Source organism: Rhamphochromis sp. 'chilingali', assembly GCF_963969265.1.
Source record: "Rhamphochromis sp. 'chilingali' genome assembly, chromosome: 3".
Taxonomy (NCBI): domain Eukaryota; kingdom Metazoa; phylum Chordata; class Actinopteri; order Cichliformes; family Cichlidae; genus Rhamphochromis; species Rhamphochromis sp. 'chilingali'.
In genome coordinates, this window is record NC_137931.1 from 14690888 (window position 1) to 14713381 (window position 22494).

General features: G+C 43.6%; 1 protein-coding gene across 1 annotated transcript in view; it reads right to left on the reverse strand.

Annotated features, from left to right (window-relative positions):
* Window positions 1-64: 64 nt before the first annotated feature.
* abcc4 (ATP binding cassette subfamily C member 4 (PEL blood group)) overlaps window positions 65-22494 on the reverse strand; it is a 53372-nt gene continuing 30942 nt past the window's right edge. Inside the window, exons 14-31 of the mRNA XM_080877149.1 lie at window positions 22061-22157; window positions 10200-10397; window positions 9787-9924; window positions 9618-9655; window positions 9426-9538; window positions 9196-9342; window positions 8095-8174; window positions 7015-7165; window positions 6743-6862; window positions 6532-6642; window positions 5764-5864; window positions 4402-4593; window positions 4146-4301; window positions 3343-3432; window positions 1740-1912; window positions 1436-1541; window positions 893-1027; window positions 65-812 (exon numbers count right to left, since the gene is read on the reverse strand). Of these exons, the coding sequence (XP_080733275.1) occupies window positions 723-812; window positions 893-1027; window positions 1436-1541; window positions 1740-1912; window positions 3343-3432; window positions 4146-4301; window positions 4402-4593; window positions 5764-5864; window positions 6532-6642; window positions 6743-6862; window positions 7015-7165; window positions 8095-8174; window positions 9196-9342; window positions 9426-9538; window positions 9618-9655; window positions 9787-9924; window positions 10200-10397; window positions 22061-22157 (2236 nt within the window). The 3' untranslated portion in view covers window positions 65-722. The remainder of the gene's footprint in view (window positions 813-892; window positions 1028-1435; window positions 1542-1739; window positions 1913-3342; window positions 3433-4145; window positions 4302-4401; window positions 4594-5763; window positions 5865-6531; window positions 6643-6742; window positions 6863-7014; window positions 7166-8094; window positions 8175-9195; window positions 9343-9425; window positions 9539-9617; window positions 9656-9786; window positions 9925-10199; window positions 10398-22060; window positions 22158-22494) is intronic.

Consider the following 22494-nt stretch of genomic DNA (forward strand, 5'->3'; position numbering starts at 1 on the left):
ATTATATCTTAGTAGCAATATTTGCCAAAAAGCAAAAACTACACAATACACCAAGACAAATGTTACCATGTGAGATGTGTGGGCCTTTTATGTAATATTTGACAAAACAAGCGTACAAAGTTGAAATAACTTAAACATTCAGCAGACAGCTCACACTGCTATTTCACTTTCCTCCCTGGAAATGCTTCAGTCAGCATTTAAACAACACAAGGAACAAAATATTTAACACTGAAATCTTGTGACGCTTTTTTTCCAAGTCTTTAAAACATGTAGTTAAAGAGATAAATGTGAAAAAAATACAGAGAGATCTCTGCAGAGTAAGAATTTGGTCGTTACTAATCCTGAACAATAATATCACTTTGATCTACAAGTGATTTACTTCCATCAGTAAATTAAAGCACTTGGGATTTTAAGGATTATGTAGCCATTTAAAAGCTATTTGTGCAAGGCACCAGAATGCTGAGCAGCAATTTAACACGTGAGAGATAAATAGGTAGTGCTCTACATCAACAGTTCTCATAGCCCTGATTTCTGGGCAGTCAGTCTGAGGAAACAGCTGCACTGTGTGGCCACATCAGGCCCAGCAAATCAATGCTGTGCAGGTCACGTCCACCCCGTCTTACGCCACCAGCAGCGGATCAGCGCTTTCACCAGAGACTGGAGGGGCTTTACAGCCCAGGGATCTTCTGGAGGAGCAGCAGCAATTCAGTGCCTCCCTGAGCTTACAGAGCGGTCTCAAAGATAACCAAGTTCCCGTCTGCTGTTACTGCGTGTCCGTTTGACAGGCTGGGGCGGCTCCTGCTGTCGTAAGCCTGGAACGCATAGTTTACAAATGTCAGTTTACAAAAAGAGATTGACTCAAGTTCTTCACACTTAACGAAAACAAACTGACCTTTTTAGCTGCCTCTAGAAGAGCTGCTGCCTCCTGTTTGCCCGTCTGCTGCACCATTTTATAAAAAATGTTAGTGGGATCCTGCAGCAGGGTGTACGGCTCATCATACGCATGGATCTTCCCCGCATCTAGAACCTGGAAACAAATAGTTCTGATTATTGCACAAAAGTAAGAGCAAAGTATGAGTTTCAAAGTAAAACTAATAGCCTCTTGACTTGAATCTGGCATTTTTCAGGCTATGAAAGAAAAGCTGCTAAACCCAGAAAGCCCGACACTCCATCCACATACAGGGAAAGCAGAAGCTGCTCCAAAGGTGACAGTCACACTTGTGTTACAGTTTGTATGTTTGGACACCAATCTTGTCAAATACAGAATGCATTAAGCATTAATGCATTTCTAAGGCCTGGCATTGACAGATTATTTGGATCCAGCTCTCAGCAAAAAGCCATTCTACTTTTTACCTTTGCATTAGTTGTTTAACTACTACCTAATTAGAGGTTTTACCTAATTAAGTGGCATCAGTGTCAACGATTCAGGACTCACCAGTATACGGTCGCTGTCTACGATGGTGTTGAGGCGATGAGCGATGGTGAGCACAGTGCATTCCCTGAATTTATCTCGTATGGTTTTCTGGATCAGCTCATCGGTCCTGCAGCCGCAGAAATAAACGCTTCTGTTAGTGTGACCTTTAGATAAAATTTACTATCAGCAAACAACCACCGATGTGTCAAAGTAAGTGTTATCAGCTGAGTAGTTTCTGTATCCCATCATGCTGCAGTACACAAGATATTCTTCTGTCTAACAAGATGTTGTTCATACACAGTAGGCAAACGTCATCTTGCAGTACCTCGGGTCCACATTGGCTGTGGCCTCATCAATGATGAGGATGCGGTTCTTCCTCAGGACAGCTCGTGCCAGACACACCAGTTGCCTCTGGCCCACACTGAAGTTGGAGCCCGACTCAGCCAGGGCAGTCTCCAACTTTCCAGGGAGCTCTTCCACCACAGACTTTAGCTGCACCTGCAGGAATAAAAAAAAATAAAGCAGCTTTAACTACACTGTGTGTGTCCTCTATAAATAATTCCTGCTCTGTCGTCTTTTTACAGTTAGTTCCACAGGGTTCTGTACTGGGACCAATCATACATGCTTCCCTTAGACATTATTAGAAGCACTGCTATGATATGATACGCAGATGACACCCAGCTTTATTTATCAATCAAGACAAATGATTCAAAAACAAATAGTGTATCTAACCTGACACTGACTCAACCTCCAATAACACAAGGACTCATGTTTGATCAGGGTATGTTCCTTAGCATCTACATTAAGGACTGCCTTTCTTTTCTTTCTATTAATTTGTGCAGTACCTGTAAAATTAGAAGCAACCTGTCTCAAAGTAAAGCTGGAAAGCTAGTTGGTGTATTTATTTATTCTAGGCTGCATTGCTGTAAAAGCCTAAAAGCCTTCAGTTGATCCAGAATGCTGCAATCAGTATAAAAGAGAGACTCCATTCTTCACATATTAGCTTCTCTGCATTAAATTTGAAGTTCTTCTTCTTACATATAAAAATCATGAATAAGACCTGTTAGTATCTAAATATCCTAACAAAGATTAATATAAACTATAACATAATATAATTACTGCATAGTCATCTGTTTTGACAACAATGTTACCCACAGAGATGTCCCGTGATGCTAAGAGCACAGCTTTAGCACATTTGTGCCATTCACTGCCTTCCCATCATAGGCCATAAGGGCTACTCTGGGTAACATCACCCTCAGAGGTATTTGTGCAATAAGAGCTGCTGGGTTCCTCTGCAGGTGGAGAACTGTGATAGACAGTGCGGTGTTATTGTTACACTGTGACAGCAGCAGATGTAGAGATGTGACCCAAAGCTGACAATCCCTCATTATAAGCGGTTGTAAATGCACCACAGGAATTAAAGAGTGCAAGGATGCAGAGAGTTGGAACTGCACAGTTTTTCTCAGCTGAAAGAGGGAGAGACAATGTGTGAAGGATGCTGATGATCCTCTGCTCTGAAAGTGACACAATTAGGAATAGGATCTATATAGAGCCCCAGACAGTCCATACATGGTGCAGGTTCCTGGCAGCTCTTTTCAAGGCTGATTTTGAGGTCAAAATCCTTGAGGTCATTCACCACCACACTGGGATCTCTGATTGTCCGCTCCTGGCTCCAGGACATAATTACATAATTGCCTATGTAAGAGAATATCCTCATGCAATAGAGACAGCAGCTCCTCCACCCTCAGTCATCCTGAATGGGACAGTTTGATGCTAGTACGCTACGCTCTGATGAGCCAACCTGACATATTTCACAATATTTCTGTTGTATGGTAAGATAATAAAATAGTTTGGCAAGTATTCTGCTTCATCATACAAGAATTAAAACTCACACACTACTGATTCTGCCGATTGTGAGAGTTACTGACCTCTTCCAGAGCACTCCACAGTTCTTCATCTGTGTGTTGGTTAAATGGATCCAGGTTCTTTCTCATGGAACCCGTAAACAGTACCGGGTCCTAAAGGGGTGGGGGAGAGTTGGAGAACCCAGAGGACACCAAAATGATTAGATTTTGTGGACTATTTGTAAACAGAACAGCACAGTGACTTATTTCGACATATCTGAGTGAATGTCCTGCTGTGGCAGGTAAAAGTTTAAAAAACCTAAATGGCACACATGGCAAACTGTAACCAGCTGCCCTCCTTTGGTTTTGAATGCATCCTACAGTTTGCAAAAGTTCTGACTGATCACAGCAAAGAGCTTTGTGGGAATTGAAATGCTGAGAGCGTTGAGGAGAAAATGTTTGCTGGACAGCTGATTTTAACTCATTACTGGTAAGCTGGTGAAAACAAACAAACAAACAACAAAAAAACCAAAAGATGCAGTGTTAAAACTACACTCGTATAATTGTTTGAGCAAATAATTCAATTTTATTTATAAGCACCAAATCAAAGCAGTTGCAACAAAGTGCTTGTGCACTTTGTTGCAACACTTGTGCTTTTCTCACAGAGCAAACAGAAGTGACTCTAGAGTGTCAGAGCAGACTGGGGCTGCTGATCCTTTCTTAGCTTTAAGGATGTGCCCAACTAGTAATAATTAATGTCACTTATTAGCCAAATATTTCTCATGTCAAAGTAACAAAGTCATAGTAGACGAGCTACGAAACAAGGCAACAAGAGTAGCCAGATGCTAGTGTTGTGTTCTGCTAAGAGGTCAGCTATGATGTTGTACCTGAGGAATGATGGACATCTTCTGCCGCAGGTCATGGAGGCCGATCTCAGAGGTCACAATACCGTCGATGTAGATCTTCCCCTGGGGCTCTGCCAGGCGGAACAGAGCCGAGACCAGAGAGCTTTTCCCGGCTCCTGTTCTACCCACAATACCAACCTGACCCACAGGACACAGAACATAAGCTTTGGTTTGACAGCGTATCACACAAATGGCTTCAGGTTCTTAGAAACAAAACAAATAAACCTTGATGTCTGACCTTCTCTTGGGGTCTAAACATGGCTTTCAGGTTGTGCAGCACCTGAGGTCCGTCAGCACTGTAGGAGAAGTTGACCTGGTCAAAAGTCACCAGGCCTTTACTTGGCCAATCAGGAGGAGGACGTTTCTGGGTTTCCCAGGGTGCTTCACTCTCCAGTTTAGTGTACTCTACTACTCTTTCCACTGATGTCATCTGAGGACAGAAACGCAGGAATGCACATTAAATCAGGATCAGTCTGTGTGGTGTAGTCAAGAACACAACATGTAATAAAACTATTTGCATACAAGTTCAATTTAAGAAATAAACAATCAGGTAAATCTGAAAGAATGGATTAATATCTAGAATTACACCAAAAATTTAAGAAGATACTGCCCACCACATCCTCCACATCCAATCAGCAAGTCTGCAACTCACAACTCAGTGTTCAGGATGCTTCAGTCTGCCACTGTTTCTGCAGGATTATTTTCCTAAGCTACTTTTTCTCCATGAGCTGCTTTTCTCAATGAAGGAGAACTGCCACGTGAATCAGACGGATGTTATAGAATCATTTAGTGTGTCTACTTGGTATCAAGGAGAATGCAGGTATTATTTATTATGGACAGATGCCAGAGAAACACCAGTACAACTAGTGGTCTATTCATGCTATTCATGTGAAAGAGCAGAATCCCAAAGCTTAACCCTTTGGACTCTTGCAAAATAATAATGTCCATTCGTCCTCTTCTGCTTATCAAATTCAGGGTCACGGGGGGACTGGAGCCTATCCCAGCTACCACAGGTCGGGAGGCAGGGTACACCCCGGACAGGTCGCCAGGTCGACAGATAACCATTCGCACTCACATTCACACCTACGGGCATTTTAAATTCACAACTAACTTCATGTCTGTGGACTTTCGGAGGAAACTGGAGTACCCGGAGAGAAACCACACAAACATGGGGAGAACATACAAACTCCTCACAGAAAGACCCCGGCCTGATGGTGGAGTTAAACTCAGGACCTTCTTCTTGCTGGGAGACAACAGTTCTAACCACTGCATCACCCAAATAAATAATTTACTTCAGACTCCTAAAAATTTTTGATCATTTAAGTCTGCTGACAACACAAGTTTAAGATGCGTAGCACACCAGGCAGAAATCATACAACATCAGGAAAGTGGTCTCAGATTCACCTCCATGTCAACAAGCCCAACAACCATAAATATAAAACAAAATGGCAAAGAAGACTTTTGATGTTCAAATGACAGAATAAATACAATCTTTGGACTATTTCTGGAAATTAGTGAGATTTATATGGGAATAGCAAAAGCTCAGTATGGAAAGAAATGATACAAGCTCTGGAAATAAAAGAGACAGTGAGTATCTTACCATGTTCTCCACCTCTGCACTCTGTCTGACACCCCACTGGAACATGCCCATTAGTGTGACAGAGTAGCTCAGAGCCAAACCAACAGCACCCGCATCAAGCTCTGACAGGAGCAGGAAAACAACCATTTTACTAACACTTTTAAAAGTTAAACGGCAGCAATCACTCAGCATCTGCTGGACTGCATATACACTGTATTGCCAAAAGTATTCACTTAACTGCCTTCGCAAGCATATGAACTTGAGTGACATCCCATCCATTTAATTTAGAGGGTTTAAAATTATGCAGCTTCAACTCTTCCACAAGGTTTAGCAGTGCGTTTTTGGGATTTTTGATCATTCTTCCAGAAGTGCATTTGTGAGGTCAGACACTTATGTTGGATGAGAAGGCCTAGCTCGTCATCTCCACTCGAATTCATCCCAAACTCACTCACACATGTCTTCATGGACTTCATGGACGTTGCTTTGTGTACTGTACACAGTCATGCTAGAACAGGGGGCCATCGCCTTGATGGCCCCTTCCTGAATGAAATTGTCCAAAATGTCTTGGTATGCTGCACTAAGAGTTTCTTTCCCTGGAAACAGTCAGATAAGTACCGTTCTCAGACTGGACCATCGGCTTGCCAGATGGAGAAGCTTGATCGTTCATCAATTTGGATGGGTAAGCCTATACTTTTGGCAATATAGTGGATAACCGGCACACAGCTGCCCCCTGCTGGTAAGCGATCGCAAACAGCAAGACTAAATCAACAGTAAAATTAGTTCTCTCACTGTCTCTGAGCAGCAGACAGCCAAAAGTAGTGATGGTAACAAAGATGGAGCAGATGCCATCAAGGCGGACAGCAAACCAGCGAGAGGTGGTCAGGAACAGGAACCAGGCCTCTGCACAGGGAAACAATCCATCACAGACAGTTCAAAAACATACAATTTTTAAGTTCTCTGATCATAATATGAGCTTCTATGTGCCAAGCATGAAGAGCACCTGAGTGCAGGTCCTGATGGGCATCAAAGACTTTCTGGAAGCGCCTCTCTTCCCCAAATGCTCGGATTGTCCAAAGGCCCTGAAGAGATGAGGACAAGTGGGAGAAGACTGGACTCCGAGCTGAGGACACAGATGAGTCAGAAGTTACCAATAGGTTAAAGAGCTTCAAGTTTTAAAGATATTACATATGCAGGTTTTAAAATGAAAAAGAAACAACAGTAGCAGCACGTGTATCTCCTTCTTCACACACTGTTGTACTGTAGGACACTCACTGGTGGACTCCAGCCGTTTAACATTTCTGGAGGTCCGCAGAAAGTAGCGACGCAAATAAAGAAAGATGAGAAGGAGGGGGACAACGGGGATAAGGATCCAGGGAATCACTGACGCTGCAACAGCAATGACCCCAAGTATCTGGAGGAAGATCTGCTCACAACAGAAAAACACATCAACATTAAAGTGGTTTGTTCTTGTGCCTTTTTCTTTTTGAGTGTCTTTAGAAAAGAAAAATGAATGTTTTACAGAATGAGAAAGTATTTTCATTAACTTGTGCATTGTACTTCAGCCTTTCACTTTAGTAACAGCACTGTCAGTTTTACTCATTTTATTCTTCAAAGAGATCTTTGACCCTCTGTTACAAATAAGAGCGTTATCTCAGATGGGCATCAGTAGGTAAATGTTACCAACCTCAGCAAAGGGCAGTGCCACAGCGCTTACACTTTCGCTTTACTCACCAGTGGCAGCACTGAGTACTGAGTGACTGAGGCAAGCTCAAGGAACATGTGACAACAAAGAAATTCGTAATATTTTGTCCAGCAGCGTGTAATCAGTGTAATGATTAGCTTCAAAGTTAAGAGCTAAGGGCTAATGAGTTATAAAGCCTGGACCTGAGTGAAGTATTTCAGGTACTGCATTGATTTCATAGTGATGGGACAGCTGCTGTGAGTCTGCAGCAAAGTTTAAATTGCCTAGTTATGGCATTTTCTTCATAGAATTTAGCTTTCACTTTGGAAAACTACCCAGCAACAGATGAGCACATGGTAAGATCGCTTTTCTTCTTAGGTTGTTGAACTGTTGATTTGATTCTATTAAGACTTGTTACCGTTTTTTTTTATTGGACTTTAAATGACTTTTATTGGCTTGAAAGTTTTATTATCATTACAGTAGTGAGTGCTGCTGTTACTTCAGGGAAATACTTCCCTACCTTTGCTCTGGACCTGCTGTGTTTATCGAAAAGAGCGTGGAGGCTACAGCTCCACCATAAACTGTCACTTGTTATGATCTTCATTGCAGCTTTGTCAGTGGTTTAGAAAAGAAAAATGCTGCTGTGTCTTTGCTGAGAAATCTACCCTCACCTGAACGAAATCTGCAAACGTCACTGGCATGTTGGAGTCCAGCAGCCCAATGTCCTTTGAAAATCTGTTCAATACTCTTCCTGAGGTCAGACAAGAGATAATTATCACCACACTTTGAAACCAGCTAGAGTAAGATTAATGTTTAGTTTAACTTTCCTTGCCTGTATATAGGGGGTCATATGATTGTTGGGTTTTTCTCTGTATCTATGAAGCGCCTTGAGGCGACTTTTGTTGTGATTTGGCGCTATATAAATAAAATTGAATTGAATTGTATACTGTGCCCCCACAAAGATGGCAAATGGAGTAAAAGTAACCACAAAATTCATCCATCCATCTTTACCCCCTTTATCTGGGTTATTTGGGTCACACCAAGGTATGACTGAGTTCCTGACCCTATGTGTAAGGAAGAGGAACCTCACCAAACCTCATCTAACCCTGGGGCCTGGCCAGCTTTTTTGTTTGTTTGTTTTTTTACTTCAGTGGCCTCAGCCACAGTGATGGATGGGTTAGCTCCAGACTCTGCTTCCACTACAAAAAGTGTATCAGCAGGATTGAGGACATCATTTAAGCAGATCAAGCATCCTACCCAGGGACTTGAAGAGGGTTGGGTATTGTGCTGACGTGTCAAATGTGATTTTACACATAAGCATAAAATGACAGTCAGGACCTGTTTCTTGACTCAAATGCACAGGGAAACAACCAGACTCATCCATCCCAAAGCACAGTTGCCAAATTGGGGATACCTGTATACCCAACCTGCCTGTCACCTCTCACTGAGGGCAACCCAGGACTGGTACAATGTCCAGCCCTCTCTAGACACCAGAGCAAAAGCTATGAGTTCATGTGACCGTGACTACACCTAGTTCATATTTCTCAACCTTAAGCATTAGCTCAGGCTCCTTCCCCAACAGAAAGGTGCCATTCCAAGTTCCTAAAGCCAGATTTCTCAGCCTGCCCCTGACCATCTCCCCTCCGGTGAGTGGTTGGCCCACACGAGCACTACAGAATTCCATTTAGAAGTTTTTGAACTACAAAATTCTACAATTTACCGACTCTGGCTTTAGAACGTACAACACTAAAAATTTGCAAAGTTTTGCTTACCAATCGGATTGATGTCAAAGAAGCGCACGGGTGTTTGGAGTATAGCGCTAAACATGCGGTTGTGCAGAGACTGTGAACACCTCACTAGCACATTGAACAGCACCAAATTCCTGCCAAAGCCAAAGATTATGGTGACTGCAGTCAAACCTGGAAAAATAACACACCATAAAACACCAGTGGAGTAAAATCAGAAGAAATGCAGCGCAGTGTAAATAAGAGAACGCCTTTACCTCCATAAATTCCCAGGTAAAAATCCGTGTCCAGCTCTTTGGTGACATTTAGTCCATTTGTTGTGATGTTAGTCATGTTACTGCTGGCCATTAGTTTTTCTTGCTCATCAGCCCTAAACAGTCAGACATGAGTATAAACAGACATGTAAAAGCTGCAGTCTATGAGGAAAACGGCAGATTGAAGATACTTACCAGTAAGCTAGCCACCAGTCTTGCATGATGTATGCTACCTAGAAGATATAAAAGCCAAAAAAATAATTTTTACTGCTTTATATTACACATGTGAAATGCATTCAACACTTATTCTCACTGAGCTAACATGTGGAAGGCGAATTACAAGTGCAGGTGAGTCTTTGTGTACCTGAGCCATGATGTTAAGCAGCACGACAGCCAGCAGAACCACAATGTTGGCCCCAGCTGCCAGATACTTGGCATAGATGCGTATTCCAATGGTTCCCTGAGCTCGAGTCTCCTCTGCAAATGTCTGAACTTTCTCCGCCTGCGAGGAAGTCATCAGCATGCAGACAAGTATCATGATCACTGGCCGTCAAGTTCCCTGTGTTTAACTTGTCAAAATGAAAACGGACTAAAGCAAACTAAGCTCAAGTTGTGTCAGTTCAGCACGCTCTGTATGTTAAAGACCATTGGGGAAGGGGAAAAGAAAGAAAAGCAAACATGATATTAAACTAGGGATGGGCAGAAACGACCCATTTCCTATAAACAACCCTGATTTTTTAAAAACTAGGCTGTTTTTACTGATAATTATCCACTAACCGGTAACTGGTCTTCATCTTTGATGGACTGGACAGAGGAAGTCTGGGACAGCACTGAATTTTGAGACAGAGTTCGAGTTCTGGTGGGGGTGTCATGATGAGGCTGCTGTTGCTCCTCTTCCTCCTTCTTGAGAAGGGAGGTGAAGTCCAATCCAGACTGCTGAAGCTCCGTGTAAGTTCCCTTTGCCACCATGTGACCCTGACAAACACACACACATATCACCAAGTGTTAGGAAATTGTACAGCTGTGTTTTACAGACCTATGGCAGCACCACCTCCTCATGTGAAACACACACTTTGTAGTGTTTGGAAATGTACTGCGGTTTACATCTTCAAAGTCCTGCGAGTCACCCAGATAGTCTGTTGACAGTCAGCTTGCTTTGGCAGCACTCAGTCTTGTTTGTGCTTTTCTACAAATGGTAGTAGTGTGGCTGAATTTCAGAAAACATCTCCTGAAGAGACAAAGATAAATCCCTGCAGCCCCTTCAGTCTATGATCTAATACAGGGGTGTCAAACGTACGGCCCGCGGGCCGGATCAGGCCCGCAAACGGGTTTAATCCAGCCCGCGAGATGATTTTGTAAAGTATAAAAATGAGCAGCAATTTTTCAATAAAGAAACTGTTGTTCCAATTGTGTCCATTGGATGGCGCAATAGCAATTGTGAGCTACTTTGTTTTGCCCGCGAAATTTAAACCTGATCTGTTTTGGCACCCTCATTGCCCCAATATGTCTCTGTCAAAAAAGAGAAAAGTGGATGCAGAGTGTTCCAAGATAAATGGTCATCCTCCTCACGGAAGTGAATGGGAAAGCTGTATGTTTGGTGTGTTCCCAGCATGTTGCAGTGCTGAAAAGAATATAACCTCCGTCGCCACTATGTGAGTCTTCATGCCGACAAATATGACAACTTTCAAGGACAGCGGAGAAGAGAGAAGGTGAATGAACTGTTGGCGGGTCTGAAGAAACAGCAGTCTGTGTTTACTCACAGCCGAGACATCAGTGATGCTGCAGTGAAAGCTAGCTACCTCATTGCTAACGAAATTCCACTAGCTTCAAAACCATTTAGTGACGGTGAATTTGTAAAAACATGTATGATGAACGCATCGGAGATTGTGTGCCCTGAAAAGCGCCAGGCCTTTGCAAATATCAGCCTGACAACAAACACAGTTGCTGACAGGATTTCTGATCTTTCAGCGGATTTGGACAGCCAGTTGAAGCAAAAAGTAAAGTCATTTATTGTGTTTTCAGTTGCAATTGATGAAGGCACGGACATTACAGATGTTGCACAACTGGCAATTTTCATCCGCGGAGTTGATGACACATTGACCGTCACCGAGGAGTTCGTGGAGTTGGTACCGATGACAGATACAACGACCACAGCTAGGGTTGCCAACTCGCTGAAAAATAAATAAGGGACACCTCGTGGCCAGGGCCGGGCAACCCAGTTGTCTTCACCCTTCCCAGTGTGGTAGCTATTTTTTTTGTGTGTGAAATTATTTTTTAACCATTTGACTTGAATTTGATTTAAGCAGATGCATATTCTTTGTGATATGACCATATGGGAAACAAATGATCATTTAGCCATTTATTTTTAGCTCAAAATGACAACATTAACACAGTAAAACAGGTCTCTTTCTTAAACAGAAGCCTGTCATGCTTAACTTTTGAGAATATAAGTAAATCTTTCTTTAAAAGAACTCTGTCCTGCTTAACTTAAAATTATATAAATTAATAGAAAGCAATAGAACAAAAAATATTCCTGTAACTGTGCACATATAGTGCATATAGTACAATTGGCTTCAGTTGAGGTATTATTTCAGCTTTTCTAATGCTAATCAGCTGCTCCTGTTTGTAAACCCACTTGTTCCCATGATTACGCATCTTAACTCATCATCATTATTCATCTATGTATTACTTTTATGTATTAGTCATCTATTTGTTGTAATCATCTATCCTTGCAGTTGTTTATTACACAAAATAAATTATATTATCACACTTCTGGCCACATAGCGCTGATATTCACTGCACATGCCCATAATAACCTTAACCAGAGGGTTTAAAAAAAACAAACCAATGTTTACATACCATATCTGCTTCTGCCGTGGCCTGGTGGACAAAAAAATGGTTAAGGGTTCCCTGAGCTTTCACACCCCTCATGTTCTTCTTGTGCCCACCACTAGAAGCATGCCTATGGAAAAAGTGCGCCGGCACACAGTGCAGTGCGCTTTAAAGGTGTTATCGTGCATTTTCCCAGCCAGGTGTTTTCCTTTTCCCATTCCTCTCTGTACTTTTGCAGCCTTTTTTTCTTTCTCTGAGCGAACAAACATTGCTGCTCCAATGCTGGGCTTACACTGTGCGATTTTTGGCCCATTTTGAGCCGATTTTTGAGTCGTGCGACCGATTTGGTGATCGGCCCGATTTTGGCCTTCATCGTGCATCGTGTAGTATACGTGGGGTAACGAGAAGCGATTAACACCTCACGACCAGCTCCCGATCATCAATCGGCCGTGAGGGTGTCAACACAGCCGCTCACGCGCTAACACGTAAACGTCGGTGAAAAAGATGGAGCAGCATGGCTGTGCGGCGTGTGATCTGGACCCAAGCGATGGAGGCACAACTTGTAGAACTTTGGAAAGCTCATCCGAGCCTTTTCGATGTGGCATCACAAAATTATCACGACCACAACAACCGTGAAAATAGTTTGATTTCCACTGCTGCTTAATCACAGCTGCCTGATCAATGTTTTTCAATTTAGCAAAGTTGATGGTGGTGGTGTGTCTGTGTGAGTGAAAGACAGAGAGGGAGAGCGAGCGACAGAATTTCTGTTATAACCTTCATTTTATGGAGGCACAGTGTGAGCACTCAGGTCTCATCAGAGCATCGGGCGGTATAGTGTGAGACTCTGCATCGTGACCTACCAACTTCTAACCCCTGTGAGTCAATCGTGCAGTTTGAGCAGGAGCTGAATAACGTGAATGAAAAAAAATTGCACAGTGTCTGCCCAGCTTTAGGTGTACTGTCGTCCGAGACTTGCACCGCAGTGTCAGCGTTTGTTTCCCTGTTGGCCATGCTTGTTGTTGTGGTCATCTGTTGTCTTCCGGTATTTTCTCCGCAAGCGACCTTTCCTCGACCAATGAGATAAGCGGTAATCTGAATTGTCATACTCGAATTGTCATAAGTGTGCTGTCAGCTCATTGGTCACAAAGCAGGAGAGGGGCTGGGAATTATGTTTTCAAACAAAGCGTTAATTCCATTAACATTTATAGACTACTTTTGATTCTCACTGTATTACGGGACAAAGTGCGTCCCTTATTAGCTCAATACGGGACGTGTACTTTTGTTTCTAAATACGGGACGATTCCGTTTTTTAAGGGACGGTTGGCAACCCTAACCGCAGCTGATATTTTCACCGCACTCGTCGGTGCGCTGGACAGGGTCGGAGTGGACTGCAGAGGTGGGACCAAGTCATTGTTTTGCAAGTCTCAAGTAAGTCTCAAGTCTTTATCCTCAAGTCTCAAGTCAAGTCTCAAGTAATGTCAGGCAAGTCAGAGTCGAGTCTCAAGTCACTGGTGTAAAAGTCCGAGTCAAGTCACAAGTCTTAGAACATTTTTTCAAGTCAAGTCTAAAGTCATAAAATTAATGACTCGAGTCTGACTCGAGTCCAAGTCTTGTGACTCGAGTCCACACCTCTGGTGGACTGGTCCCGCGCTGTCAGCCTGGCTACAGATGGTGCGCCCTCAATGATCGGGAAGAAAGCAGGCATTGTAAAAAAGTTCAGAGATAAAGTGCAATCTGCAAATGGAGGACGTGATTTTTGGACTTTTCACTGTATTTTGCACCAGGAGGCTTTGTGTTACAAGTCACTGAAAATGGATAACGTCATGAAGGTGGTCATCCAAACTGTTAATTTCATCCGATCCAGAAGCCTCAATCACCGTCAGTTTGACAGTCTTCTCAGAGAGAAAGACCACATCTATGGCCTGCCATACCACACTGAGGTAAGATGGTTGAGCCGAGGTGCTGTGCTGAGGCGTTTCTTTGATTTACGAGAAGAAATTGAACAGTTTATGGAAGAAAAGGGCAAACCAGTGTTAGAATTTCATTCCGCAGAATGGATGCAGGACCTTGCATTTATGGTGGATGTTACAGAGCACCTGAATAACTTGAACAAACAGCTGCAAGGACGCAACAAAGTTGTCACGCAGTATTATGACAGCATACGTTCTTTCAAGTTGAAGCTGTTATTGTGGGAGACGCAGCTCGCTGGTGGTGATGCAGCTCACTTCCCCTGTCTGAAAAATGTGTGCACGATGTTGTAGTATCAGGTAAATGTTAAGTGGTAGGAACGTTTCTGCTGGGTTGTTGTTGTGGGGGGGGATGAAAAATAATAAAGGACACTCATTGGAGTAATGGCGCGTCTCGTGTGTCTGTGAGTTATGCCTCCAGTCAAATAACATCCATAACCTCAAATAACGGAACATGGTGTCAGAAGACAACTGGAAACGTTAGTTGGGCATAAGTGAAAGGTTTCGGCGTCGGTGCCAGGTTAAAGGTCGGCCATAGAGGAGCTGCGCGAAAAGAGACGTGGCGTCATGAGTCAGTTTCAAGTCACCCCGCCGGAGAAGTTCACTTTTAGGTCCGACGACTGGACCAAATGGATAAAGCTTTTTTTTTTGCATCGCGTCTGGATTGGAGACGCAAGCGGACGAAAATCAAGTGAACGCCCTTATCTACACTATGGGCGAGGAGGCGGAGGACATATTGGTATCCCTGCACCTGACTCCCGAAGAGGCGAGCGATTATGAGACCGTTAAAAGGAGGTTGGATGCTCACTTCGTAGCCTGAAGAAACATCATATTTGAGCGAGCGAAGTTTAACCAGTGCCAACAAGAGACGGGTGAGTCAGTTGACAACTTCCATACTGCACTGCATTGTCTGGCAGAACATTGTGGATACGGGACTTTGCATGACAAAATGGTGCGAGACAGATTTGTCGTGGGTCTGAAAGACAAACGATTGTCAGAACAGCTACAAATGGATCCAGAACTAACGCTAGAGAAAGCGCTTAACAGAGCCCGACAAAGTCAGCTTGTAAAGAAGCAACAAGAGATGCTAAGCACTAACTTTAAAATGGATATTACCAACTCACAACTGAACCACGTCCATGCTAAACGGCAAGAAGGGGCACGTCCCAAGCAGCTGACACCGCTACATAAACAAACCGCCAAAACACAGAAAGAAAAAAAGACACAATGCAGAAGATGTGGAGACATAAAAGGTCACAATCTTCAACAATGCCCTGCGATGGAAGCCGCATGTAATTACTGTAAGAAAAAAAGGACATTTTGCCTGGATGTGCAGAAACAAAAAACTGTGTGAAGTCAATGCTGCAACAGTTTCAGAGAACAGCGATACAGATGATGAGGTCGCTTTCTTGGGTTCCCTCTCTGCGGACACCAAAGAGAGTCCATGGGTAACAGAGATACATGTGGACAAATACAACACACTCTTTAAAATCGACACCAGAGCGGATGTCACAGCAGTCCCAGAGACTTTCTACACACAGCATCAGTTGGGGAGATTGGATAAGCCCAAAAGGGTTCTGCAGGGCCCAGGAGGAACACGTCTGAAGGTAAAAGGCATGTTCACAGCCACTCTCAGCAAGAACAACCACAAAACCAAAGAAGACATTTATGTCGTACAGGGTTTATGCACACCGCTGCTGAGCGGGCATGCTGCAGTGGCACTACAGCTGGTTGCTAGAGTGAATCATATTAGCTTAGACTCTATTGACGCTGTCAAAGAAGAATTCCCCAAGCTTTTCAGCGGCTTAGGCAAAATGGAGGGGGAGTACAATATTGCTCTGAAACCAGAGGCACAGCCGTTTTCCCTCTCGACCCCTAGGCGAATCTCCCTTCCACTCTTACCAAAGGTTAAAGAAGAGCTGAACAGGATGGAGCAGCAGGGTGTCATTTCCAAGGTGGAGGAGCCCACTGATTGGTGCGCGCCTATGGTGGTGGTTCCTAAGCGCACAGGCAAAGTGAGAATATGCAGCGATCTCACTGAACTAAACAAATATGTCATGAGAGAGAAGCATCCACTCCCTTCAGTAGAACACACACTAGGACAGCTTGCAGGAGCAAAAGTGTTTTCAAAGCTGGATGCCAATGCATGATTTTGGCAGATTCCCTTATCCAGGGACGCTTCTTTGCTCACGACCTTTATTACACCTTTTGGTCGGTATTGTTACATTCGTCTGTGCTTTGGAATCTCATCAGCCCCAGAACACTTCCAGAAACGGATGGCACACATTCTTGAGGGCTTAGAAGGAGTCCTCTGCCAGATGGATGATGTGCTCATCTGGGGGACGTCACAAGGAGAGCATGATGAGAGACTTCGAAAAGCACTGGTTCGACTGCAGGAGGCTGGAGTAACATTGAACGACAAGTGTGAGTTCTACAAGAACAGGATAAAGTTCCTGGGGCAGGTCATTGAGGCATCGGGGGTTAGCGCAGATCCTGACAAGGTGCATGCCGTGAGTTCCATGGATGAGCCCAGCAACATAAGTGAGGTGAGACGCTTCCTGGGCATGGTGAATCACCTAGGAAAGTTTCTTCCTCACCTGGCGGAAAAAACGTGCCCCCTAAGAGATCTGCTGAAGAAGTCCAACCTGTGGTCATGGGGGCCACAGCAGCAGCAGGCTTTCGACGGCATCAAAAAAGAACTGACAACACCCCCAGGGTTTGCTCTGTATGATCCAAATGCTGAAACGTGCGTATCAGCTGATTCATCTTCGTATGGCTTGGGAGCAGTGCTTCTCCAGCGGCACGCCGATCTAGGGTGGAAACCAGTAGCATACGCTTCAAAAGCTCTCAGCGCGACTGAGCAGCGATATGCTCAAATTGAGAAGGAGGCCCTCGCTTCAACATGGGCCTGTGAGAGGTTTGCAGAGTTCCTAATTGGGAAGACATTCCACATTGAAACAGACCAATTCAATTCAATTTTCAATTCAATTTTATTTATATAGCGCCAAATCACAACAAAAGTTGCCTCAAGGCGCTTCATAGATACAGAGAAAAACCCAACAATCATATGACCCCCTATGAGCAAGCACTTTGGCGACAGTGGGAAGGAAAAACTCCCTTTTAACAGGAAGAAACCTCCGGCAGAACCAGGCTCAGGGAGGGGCGGCCATCTGCTGCGACCGGTTGGGGTGAGAGAAGGAAGACAGGATAAAGACATGCTGTGGAAGAGAGACAGAGGTTAATAACAGATATGATTCAATGCAGAGAGGTCTATTAATACATAGTGAGTGAGAAAGGTGACTGGAAAGGAAAAACTCAATGCATCATGGGAATCCCCCGGCAGCCTACATCTATTGCAGCATAACTAAGGGAGGATTCAGGGTCACCTGGTCCAGCCCTAACTATATGCTTTAGCAAAAAGGAAAGTTTTAAGCCTAATCTTAAAAGTAGAGATAGTGTCTGTCTCCCGAATCCAAACTGGAAGCTGGTTCCACAGAAGAGGGGCCTGAAAACTGAAGGCTCTGCCTCCCATTCTACTTTTAAATACTCTAGGAACAACAAGTAGGCCTGCAGAGCGAGAGCGAAGTGCTCTAATAGGGTGATATGGTACTACAAGGTCATTAAGATAAGATGGGGCCTGATTATTTAAGACCTTGTATGTGAGGAGCAGGATTTTGAATTCAATTCTGGATTTAACAGGAAGCCAATGAAGGGAAGCCAAAACAGGAGAAATATGCTCTCTCTTTCTAGTCCCTGTCAGGACTCTTGCTGCAGCATTTTGGATTAGTTGAAGGCTTTTCAGTGAGTTTTTTGGACATCCTGATAATAATAAATTACAGTAGTCCAGCCTGGAAGTAATAAATGCATGAACTAGTTTTTCAGCGTCACTCTGAGACAGGATATTTCTAATTTTAGAGATGTTGCGCAAATGGAAGAAAGCAGTCTTACATGCCACAAACCTCTGGTCTCGTTGCTTGGCTCCAAGGGCCTGGACGAGCTTCCACCTCGTATACAACGTCTACGCATGCGATTGATGAGGTTCTCTTATACCATATCTCATGTTCCTGGTAGAGACATTGCAACAGCAGATGTACTGTCCAAAGCTCCTGTATGTGACACAACTGAGGGTTTGCCGGAGGAAGAAATCAACTTGTATGTGGAGTCCGTCATAGCAAGCCTGCCAGCCACAGAGCCACGACTCAGAGAAATCCAGACACATCAGGACAGCATTCTAAGCCAGCTGAAGAAGTTCTGTGTGGAAGGATGGCCAGATAAGTACTCCATCGAAAGGGTTTTCCAGCCTTATCTGCCGTTTTCAGGTGACCTCACAGTCCACAATGGTTTGCTTCTTTATCAGAGCAGAATAGTGATTCCCACATCACTCAGAGCAGACATTCTGTCTAAACTACATGAGGGACACCTAGGAATAACGAAATGCAGAGAGAGAGCTAAACAATCTGTTTGGTGGCCAGGCCTGAGCAGTGAGCTGATAAAAGTGATTGGGACCTGTGACACTTGCTGCCGTGAGCGGACTAACCACAAAGAAACCATGCTACCTACCGAGTTCCCACAAAGACCGTGGGCCATGGTTGGAACTGATCCGTTCCAGATTGAGAATAAACAGTACCTGGTCATTGTGGATTACTTTTCCAGATTCTTCGAAGTTGCCAAACTGACATCTACAACATCAGAGGCAGTGATCGAGCACTGTAAATCAATCTTTGCACGTCATGGCATACCAGAGCGGGTTCGCTCTGATAATGGACCTCAGTTTTCGCCTGATTCCTTCAAAGGATTTGCACAAGAATGGGGTTTTAGCCATGAGACATCCAGTCCCCACTTCCCTCAGAGCAATGGGGAGGCCGAGAGGGCAGTCAGGACCATCAAAAGTCTTCTTAAAAAGTCTGGCGATCCCTATCTCGCCCTTATGGCATACCGGGCCACTCCATTGGCAAATGGCTACAGCCCAACGAAGCTTCTCATGGGTAGAAGGATAAGGACAACTATTCCTGTCATCCCATCACAGCTAAATCCAAGAGGTACGGACACAGACAAGCTCAAAGCTATAGAACAATCGTACAGACAAAAACAAAGACAAAACTACAACCGCAGACACAGAGCACATGATATGCTACAGCTCAATCCTGGAGACAAAGTGTGGTTCTCAGACATGGATACTAGAGGGACAGTCGTGTCCATGGCAGGCTCACCGAGGTCCTACATCATCGAGACAGCAAAGGGCACGCTGAGAAGAAACCGTTATCATCTTACATGGACACCTGGGGCACCGGAGATTTCTGGCGATCCACCAGAGGCTTCACCTGAGAACTCTGTTCCAGCTGCACAGATTGTGTCGGTTCCAGACACTATCTCACAGGAGGCCAGCCAGCAGACTCCTGAAGCTGGGAGCCAAATCCAACCCAGGTCTAGGAGGCCTCCAGCATACCTAAAAGACTATGTTTGCTCATAGGGCTTGGAACTGAGTGAGCAATGGGGCAGAATAATCCCCACACTCAGGCTGAGGGCTGGGTAGTCTACCCCATCCCTCATAGAGACAATGAGAAATAAAGCAAATGGTTGCACTGTTTAAACATGTTGTTTGTAGCTGCACCGAATAGTTCAGAAATGTGCACTTATGCTTAGTGTTCAGAGTTGTATACTTTGAGAGTTTATTTTTGGACATCCTGAGTAGTCTGGTTTGAAACCAAGCGAGTTCAGTAAACAAGCTGTTACCAGATAAAGCACAAGGACATAGTAATAGTATACTTTAAAGCGTGCGGGTCTAATCTGTTTTCTTGGTTATATTCCAGCATCACATCCTATTTAGTAGGGGGGGATGTAGTATCAGGTAAATGTTAAGTGGTAGGAACGTTTCTGCTGGGTTGTTGTTGTGGGGGGGGATGAAAAATAATAAAGGACACTCATTGGAGTAATGGCGCGTCTCGTGTGTCTGTGAGTTATGCCTCCAGTCAAATAACATCCTTAACCTCAAATAACGGAACAGATGTGGCAGATATGAAGCGGTTTAAAGATAAAATAACGGGACTGTTACTAGAGTTTGAGCAACGATTTCAGATTTTTGGTGAACTGGAGAACGACTTCAAAGTTTTTTTCCTCGCCGTTCACCGTGAATCCCTTTGATCTGCCCGTCAGGATCCAACTTGAAATAATAGACTTGCAGTGTGACTCGGATTTGAAGGGCAAATTTGCCGCAGTTGGCTTGAACACATTCTATCAGAATCTCTTGCCAGGTTACCCCAACTTGACAGCCCTCGCTGCAAAACTGTTGTGCATGTTCGGAACCACGTATCTTTGTGAGCAAGTTTTCTCTGTAATGAGCGTAAATAAAACAAAACTGCGCTCAAGGCTCACGCACAGGCACTTGAATCACATCCTAAAGTTAGCTGCCACTCAGGATGTGAAGCCTGATATTGATGAGTTGGTGAAAGCAAAAAGATGCCAGGTATCAGAAGTCAAATAAACTATGTAACCCCACTGAAAGTGCTGCATGAGACACCCTGATGTATTTCTGTGATCTGTGATTTACTTCTGTGAATCACTGTGTTCTTTGTCCTCAGAATTTTCAAATAACTTGAGGTGTTTTGTAATTAATAGCTATATTGTGCTTTTGGACACACTGTCCTCAGGCTCCAGCTTTATGTTTATATATTTTTATGTTGATGTGAGACTGTTTCTAATTGATTATATTTGATTTATATATTTAACCTATTCTGTGGTTCTTGTACTTGTTTGGGGAACAGGATTTCATTATTTTTATCTACGTTGCTGCCTGCGAAGTGACACCCTGATATAGTTCTGTGATCTGTGAATCAGTTCTGTGAATCACTGAGGCACTGTGTGTTTGTGTGTTCTTTGTCCTCAGAATTTTCAAATAACTTGAGATGTTTTATGATTAATAGCTATGTTGTGCCTGTACTATTTTGAACATACGGTCCACAGGCTCTAGCTTTATTTTTATGTTGATCGTATTAAAACAAAGAAAACAATCTGAAGTTGTTGTTTTTAAGTTATATATACACACAATGATTTTACCAGTACGGCCCACTTGAGAATAGACTTTTCTCCATGTGGCCCCTGAACTAAAATGAGTTTGACACCCCTGATCTAATATCTTGTGTGCAAAGCTGATAACTGACCTGAAGGTGGTGCCAGAGAACACTCAGAAACAAAAGTTCAGAGCAATCTTCTATAAGACTATTCAAGGCTGATCCACAGTGTTTGCAGTATAGTGATTATTTCAGATGAATCCTTTTATTAATCTGAAATAATCTTTTATCCAGAATTGAATTCAAAATACTGCTCCTCACATACAAGGCCCCATCTTATCTTAATGACCTTGTAGTATCACCCCATTAGAGCACTTCACTGTCACACTGCAGGCCTACTTGTTGTTCCTAGAGTATTTAAAAGTAGAATGGGAGGCAGAGCCTTCAGTTTTCAGGCCCCTCTTCTGTGGAACCAGCTTCCAGTTTGGATTCGGGAGACAGACACTATCTCTACTTTTAAGATTAGGCTTAAAACTTTCCTTTTTGCTAAAGCATATAGTTAGGGCTGGACCAGGTGACGCTGAATCCTCCCTTAGTTATGCTGCAATAGACATAGGTTGCTTAAGGATTCCCATGATGCATTAAGTATTTCTCTTTAGTCACCTTTCTCACTCACTATGTGTTAATAGACCTCTTTGCACCGAATCACACTTGTTACTAATCTCTGGCTCTATTCCACAGCATGTCTTTTGCGCTGAAATGTAATAGCTGAAGGTAAACACAGTGCTCAGATACAAGTTTGGTACACAGGGATGATTTCATCTGCACTAACCTCTTTCAGGACAACAATCTGGTCAGCTGCCTTCAGGTACTGAAGCTGATGGGTGACCAGGATGCGAAGCTTGTTCTTCAGCAAGCCACAGATGCATCTGATACAAGAAAAACATTTCCTCTCATTCCAGTTTGTTTCAGTTTCACATAAAAACGTCAAACACTGTCAAAGGATTTTCTCCTTCCTTAGTACAGTTAAAAAGTTTGTATGTTATCTAAGAGGAAGAGTGTAACAGGAAGTTTGGGGTCAAGTTCAATTGTCTGCCTGACACTGGTAGTCCCGCACCCCTTCCTGGCTTAGCCCAACACATGCAAAGCTTTTGTCAGTTTTCACTTCTGATGTATTTTTGTTTCAAAGCACTGTGTCCAGTGCTAAAGCTATAAAAACAACATTAAACAATGGTGCACTGCTAAACATCCATCGCTCAGGTTAAA